The following is a 7,031-nucleotide window of genomic DNA, read 5'->3' as shown; positions in this document are numbered from 1 at the left end:
CAGATCTTTCCTGACCCTTTCTCAACTGCAGATCTTGAAGCACCGTGCCAGAGGATTATAATAAACACTTCAGTACAAAATCTGTTAAAACTGCTTTGTGGAATACAGACTTGAACATAAATCTTTGGTTTCAGATTTTCTATGAATGTTACCTTCTTCCAATCTATTCTTCCCTCCATACCTCTGCAAAAACCGCCCTCTTTACAGGTTGATTCCCCAATGTTCACTTTAGGAGAGAAGAAAAAATAAGCCCATAAATCAGCACGAGCTGGCATTCCTCAATTTGGAATGACTGCTAATAAATGTTAATAACTGCCACCACCTTTTAGAAAAACCTGTTTTTTAAATGCTGAAGGTCTCTATTCTGCCTTGGGTTCCACTTTTCACAAAAGCCCTCTGGAGGCAAACCCTGACTCTTCCACTTACTTGCTTTCAGAAGGATTGCGATTTTTTTTTTTCCTCAGGGAAATTTTAATGCCCGAGCGGCAGCCAGGGATATAGAACCTTTTTTTGCTGTTGTTCAGTACACTGACAGGAACGGAGCTGAGAAACACCTCGCTGTACTTTTTTTTCCGTGGGCGACTACAACCGAGGCTGCAGTTGGCAGAAAGGCCGTTTACAACTTTTCTCTGAGAGAGTAACGATGGCGGTCACACAGGAGACCCGGCCCAGGCCCCGCCACCGCCCCTCGCCTCAGCCGCGGACTCCAGGCGGGCTGCCAGACGCCGTGGCGGGCGGGAGAAAACCCGCCCGGCGGGAGTTCCAGTCAGTCACCGCCTCAGGCGCCGCACCCGGCTCCCTCAGGGCTGCACTCAGCACCTCGCTAACGGCCGCCGGGCCGCGCGCCGCGCCCCTCAGGCCCCCGGCGGAGGCGGGAAGGTCCTTAGCCCCGCCCCTCAGCCGCGTGCCACCATGGCAACGCCGGCGCGCGACAGAGCAAGAGGGGAGGGACGACACGAGCTCTTCCGCTCGCCGGGCGGAATGGGCGAGGCTCGCGGCGCGCGCCGGGTATCGGAGGCGGTGGCGGCGGCATCGCGTCACTTCCGCGGCGCGCGGTGTGTGGGCGTGGCGGGAGGCCGGAAGGTTCCAGAGGGGCCGCCGTGAGCCGTCTGACGCCGGGGGCGGGGGGAGTCGCACGCGACATGGCCGCAGCGCGCGAGGAGGTGAGCGGGCGCGCGGGCGGGGGGGGCCTGTGGGAGCTCTGACTGGAACCGGGGATGGGCCCCGCTCCGCTCCCCGCCGGCGGAGGCCGCGGGCCCAGGCCGGGGGGGGGCCTGTGGGAGTTCTGACTGGAACCGGGGACGGGCCCTGCTCCGCTCCCCCCCGGTGGAGGCCGCGGGCCCGGGCCGGGGGAGGAGCGGCCGGAGCCGGGCTGTGCGAGGGGCAGTGGCCTGGCCGGGGTTAGGAGGCGTGGGGCCGGGCAGCTCGCGTTCCCCGGTGGCAGCCGGAGCCTTCAGCTTGAGCGTTTGCTGAGCGCTGTCGGTGTCTGTCGCTGAGGCGGTGCTGCGCGCTTCTAGCGAAATCCAGGGTCTGTGGAGGAGCTGTTCCAAGTGTCGTAAATTTTACCGTTTTCCCCATGTTTTTTAACTGATGAAAGCTTAAAACTTGACATACGTACTGGTCGAGAAGCGAAAATATTATCGGTCACGCAGAGAGGGTCACTTCACGCTTAACAGAGTGAGATAATAAACCTGCAACCGCTACCTGTGGGACACGAAATTGCTAAAGGTGGAAGAGCTCAGGTGCAAACCTCGAGTAAAGGAAACCGTATCTAATGTATATGCCTGCTGTTTTTTATTTTTTAAACCAGTTACAGAAAGATTTGGAAGAGGTTAAAGAATTGCTCACAAAAGCCACGAGGAAGCGACTTCGTGATGTCCTCATGACAGAGAAGCACAAGCTAGAGCTAGAAATCAAGAATCAGCCTCCACCGAAGCCAAAAGATGTGGTAGAGGAAGAAAAGTCATCACTGGGAGGGTACACAGTGAAAATAAACAATTATGGTAGGGTTACTTTTCTGAATACTTATTGAACTAAGGCATCTCTCTGAAGAGAAGGCAGGGTGGCATTAGTGTGAGTTACAGTTGCCATTTGATATTATAGAGAAGCCTTTTTAAGTGTTTCTTTCATGCTGGAGATTCCACTTTAAAAGCTACTGCACGCTCACTGTGCTGTCCCAACCACAGTGTGTATTAATTCTGTCTGTGTAATGCACTAATGATCCCTGGTGTACCAACTAGTAGTTTTCCATTGCTGAGTGCTTAGCAGGAACGAAAGAGTGAGCTTTGGCTTCTCTGCTCGCCACGTAGGTGAAAGGAGAGGGAATTGCTCAAGATCCTTGTCATGCAGGGAGCAGGGGAAAAAAATGGGTCAAGGAAACTGCAGCAAAAGCAGATGGCTACCTCTGACTCCCTCTACACAGACTTGCTGCCCTTTTACCTGAGCTGATATGTGGTTTTTCTCAGAATCTGCAGGAATTAGGGAATAAGGCAATATATGAAAACCTCCTTTTGCTCTCAAGTTATTCCTGAATAATGCATGTCTCTCCCTTATCCCTCTAAAGATTGTTTCTGTAAGGCAGAGATCCTAGTCATTGCTAGGGGAGTTGGAATGCAATGTATGAAGTTTATGGAGGAAAGCTTAATCTCTCTTTTCACTTGTAGGTTGGGATCAGTCAGATAAGTTTATTAAGATTTACATCTCTTTAAATGGAGTCCAGAAGCTTCCAGCTGAGAATGTGCAAGTGAATTTCACAGAGAGGTGAGTTCATTCCGATGCACCACGCCATAGGGGAGAGCATATTTAAGAACACTGTTTGCAGGAATGGGTTGTGTTGAGCTCTGTTCTGGATCAGCCCTTCCCCCTGGCACTCCCTTTTTTCTTTTTTTAAACTTGAGTGATATTAGCTTTTAGTAGCACTTAGCACATACCCTTAAGAATAGCTCTCTTTAGAGGATATCGGGATATTTTCATTTTATAAATGCTTGTTGCACTTCATCACGCTTGACAGGGTATTTTGTGTTAGCCCTGTTTTTTGATGGTGACAGAACTGGAGTGTACATCAAATCAATCTGCCTTTCCAAGGTTGTAGCACATCAATGAGGTGGAAAGAACCCTAAAGATCTTGGTTTGTTGTGAGGTCTGGACAGGTCCTTTTAAGTCCTTGGTATTAATTCCAACTGAAGATTTGAAAGCCCTGGGAAGAAAGTAATTCAAGCCTGTTGACGTGCTTTCCAAAGAAATATGTCTGCTGAAGGGCTTTCAGACACTGTTTTTGGCAGCAAGGCACAGTAGTCTTACAATGATTGGAATATTTATGCCCTTCTTCCCTCACTTCCTGGTTGCAGGTCATTCGATCTGCTAGTGAAGAATCTGAATGGGAAGAACTACACCATGACCTTCAACAACCTCCTGAAACCCATCTCTGTGGAAGGCAGCTCTAAAAAGGTCAGTGCACCTCAGCTGTGAGAGATTTAGGTCCCTCACAAAGTACTGTGCTCATTCCCTGATTCTAGTTCAAGAGACTCATCGCTAACCTTGCTGAAGGGCTTTCAGACACTGTTTTTGGCAGCAAGGCACAGTAGTCTTACAATGATTGGAATATTTATGCCCTTCTTCCCTCACTTCCTGGTTGCAGGTCATTCGATCTGCTAGTGAAGAACCTGAATGGGAAGAACTACACCATGACCTTCAACAACCTCCTGAAACCCATCTCTGTGGAGGGCAGCTCTAAAAAGGTCAGTGCACCTCAGCTGTGAGAGATATTTAGGTCCCTCACAAAGTACTGTGCTCATTCCCTGATTCTAGTTCAGGAGACTCAGCGCTAACCTTTAGTCCCTCCCTTCTGTCTGTAAAGTCTTTTCACTGTGAATGTGATTCTTATTAGTCTGTAATTGTCATAATTGTGGAATTATTATCTGGAATCCTATTTCAAAAGATCATGTCTGGATATTATACTCTTTTTTTGAGGTCTAAGAGGTTTGAGTTTTGAGGTCTAAGAGACTTGTCAGCAGACTGAAATCTTGGGAAGTTTAAATAGACTTCATAGCCAAAGCAAAGTCTGAAACCTGCTCTTCCTTTGTAAGGGTGTGTTGCTCCAGAATTGAACACTAGTATCATTTTACTGCAACTGGTGATAGTATCCTTACTTTGGTACTTGGAGCACCTTTCTGGGCTCAGGGATGTGTCAGATCCAAGGGCACAGAATGCACACAAGTGGTGCTGCACTTAGTGACATCAAACGTGAAGAAAGGATGGTTCGATTGAAATTGCCCTGAAACTGGGACAGTGTAAAATTAAAACAACTGACATAAATGAGGGTGATGCTCTGGTGATTTTTAATGTGGCATAAAAGCAAGCAGTGGTCACGTACTTGCTAAGCTAAAGCTCCAGCAGACTTGTCTGCTGTGGCATGCAGGAGTTCTTTGTGAAATTTAGGTCAGGGTTGCAATTAAACAGTCTTTGCTTGTAACTTGCAAACTTATTGCAAGATTAAGCAATGCCCTAAAGCTAGTTTCTTATCCTTGGAGAAATAAATTGGGAGAGCCTCTGCCTGAACTTGGTGTTCTTGAAGTCTTGTAAATATAGCCACCCTTTACCCCACAGTCCTGGGTACTTTTACCATCCTGAGAATCACTGAATGGTGTTTCTGCAGCACTGTATCCTCTTCTGTATTGGTTTTACTGTACAGTACTACAGTTATATTAATCACACCATTTAAATTGTCCACAACAAGGTTAATGAAGCTGAGACTACAGTTATATTAATCACACCATTTAAATCGTCCACAACAAGGTTAATATTTGTACCCTGAAGCTGAATACATACTATAATTTCTTTATGCTATGTAATAATCAATAGCTGAGATAAAGGTTTCAGGAATTTGTGAGTATAGGAAGAGATTTATGTTCTAATCTAACCTTACTTGTTGTGGCTGTGAGTAGCATCCCCTGATGAAGCATTCTAATTTCATGCCTTGCTGTTCACCATACAGATAAAGACAGACATGGTCCTTGTGATGTGTAGGAAGAAGCGGGAGGAAAAATGGGAATGTCTCACTCAAGTGGAAAAAGAAAGCAAAGAGAAAGAGTAAGTATCTCTTCAAACCTATATCTCATTTTCCATTTCATGTTCTCCCAATTGCTTTAGGCCTGCCAGGAGAGCAGATCTGTACTGCACTGACTGCACAGTCAGGCTGTGAGAATTGTTGTTGTGGGGAACAAGCCCCTGAGATGTTGGAGCAGCAGTAGGTTGGGTAATTTTTTTTGGTCCTAGCAGGACTGGCAGTGGAGGAGACAGGCTTTGAGTAGCTGTTTGCCACTCTCCTACCATTTCATTGCTAGTGATGAAGGCTGCTTCATAGGAAATGGGATAGATAAGACCTGCAGTGAGAGTGATAATGAACCAATTAAAGATTCATTTCTATTTTTAATGGCTGCATTCATTGCAAAAACAGCTCTAGTGAGGTTGACTTTTCTTAAGTGTATATTATTTAGAAATACATATATATTCTCTACAGCTGTGCTGGTTGAAACAATAACTATTTTGTCAACTGTATGTGAATTGCCTGCACAAAAATCTCCCTGTCCTTTTGGCAAGACAGGCCTCAAGGTCATTTGTATCACTGCCAGTACTTGGGAGCAATCCTACAAGCAGTTTAGGCACTGGATAATAAGGGTGGTAAATTACAGCAAGAAGCACCTGGGAACAAGATAAACTTTATATAAAATGTAGTATATTACATAATAATTTTGTTATTTTACAGTTCAGATACATGTTATTTTCCAGAAGAGAATGTGTATGCCCACCTTGAAGCATGGAAACACTCACTTTTGAGAAAGTTATGCCCACCAACAACTATTTATTTTGTGAGTGTTGATAGGATGATTTGCTAAAACTGGTTAGTCCTCACTAACCATACCGGAATTTAGAACTAAAGTACCTTCCCCTCTCAAAGGGCTTCCCTGGGGATTAAGAGAAGGCAACTCGACTACTAATGCACGTTGCTGGTGGGACAGGGTCATTTTGTGAACGCTGTATCTTGTGCAGAGCAGTCCTGCAGGCTGCCCAGCCTGTCACAATATAGTATTGCAATTTATTGCAAGTGTTGAGGATTTACAACATGACAAAATGAGTTGCTTCAGAAATAAACCTTGTGCTGGGGTCTGTGAGACTGCTGGTTAGCCTCACGCTCGGGGAACTTGCTCCCTCTGCTGATGTGTTTTGATCTGTGTGTTTTTCAGAAAGCCCACAGCTGCAGTAGTAAGTACCTAGAGGATTTTAGAACACAGGATAGAGAGGACGTGCTGTATAGCCTGATAATGTGCTTACCACATGGGTGGCACCATTTGTCACTTGGCTTCTTCAATTGAGAAAATTGCTTTGAAATGCAAGGTGTTAGAAAGAAGTCAGTTAATCTCTGGAGATAATCTGAAAAATGAGGAGCAGAAAACGCCTTTTGGGTTGTCAATGTGGCCACTTGAAATAGCTCAATGTGGTAATTTTTCTGTTTTTATTTACTTTTCACATGATGGCACAGACAGATATTAGCACTTTGTGTCTGTTATATTCCACTCCTGTTTCCTAAAATTAATTTTTGGGTGGTGCTTCAAGGGTCATGTTACTGCAAAATGCTTCCCATCATTCTTAGTGGGACAGCTGTAGGTATACTACTCAACTTGCACTTCAGTTGAGGTGTACTCTGTAGGATTCTCCCTACTTGGAAGCTGAGGCATGACTGAAGGCTGTCAGAATCTGAAGACACTGCCAAAGCAAAATCCTCAGTTACAAACAAATATTAGCTTTTATGGGTTTTTTTGCACGGAATTGTTGGAAATACCTGATCTTCTCGTATGTATCCGTCTTGCAGGAAGGCTGCCTATGACACCTCAGATCCTAGTGAAGGGCTTATGAACCTTTTAAAGAAGATGTATGCAGAAGGGGATGATGAAATGAAGCGGACCATCAACAAGGCCTGGGTTGAAAGCAGAGAAAAGCAATCCAAAGGGGACATACCGATGGATATTTGAAAG

General features: G+C 45.9%; 1 protein-coding gene across 3 annotated transcripts in view; it reads left to right on the top strand.

The window, feature by feature from the left end:
• Window positions 1–1,028: 1,028 nt before the first annotated feature.
• The window catches only part of CACYBP (calcyclin binding protein), a 27,708-nt gene continuing 21,705 nt past the window's right edge, over window positions 1,029–7,031 (top strand). Inside the window, exons 1-6 of one of the 3 annotated variants that reach the window (XM_014948728.1) lie at window positions 1,029–1,163; window positions 1,811–2,003; window positions 2,664–2,760; window positions 3,638–3,737; window positions 4,994–5,088; window positions 6,869–7,010. In XM_014948728.1, coding sequence (XP_014804214.1) covers window positions 1,143–1,163; window positions 1,811–2,003; window positions 2,664–2,760; window positions 3,638–3,737; window positions 4,994–5,088; window positions 6,869–7,010 — 648 coding nt within the window. In that variant the 5' untranslated portion in view covers window positions 1,029–1,142. Of the gene's footprint in view, window positions 1,164–1,810; window positions 2,004–2,663; window positions 2,761–3,347; window positions 3,448–3,637; window positions 3,738–4,993; window positions 5,089–6,868; window positions 7,011–7,031 lie in introns of all 3 variants that reach the window. The other 2 variants (XM_014948741.1, XM_014948734.1) reach the window with 2 other exon arrangements.

The sequence above is a fragment of the Calidris pugnax genome, unplaced genomic scaffold, assembly GCF_001431845.1.
Source record: "Calidris pugnax isolate Ruff unplaced genomic scaffold, ASM143184v1 scaffold30, whole genome shotgun sequence".
Taxonomy (NCBI): Eukaryota; Metazoa; Chordata; class Aves; order Charadriiformes; family Scolopacidae; genus Calidris; species Calidris pugnax.
The sequence above is the reverse complement of the archived record's forward strand: the minus strand, read 5'-3'. Positions and strand labels throughout refer to the sequence as shown.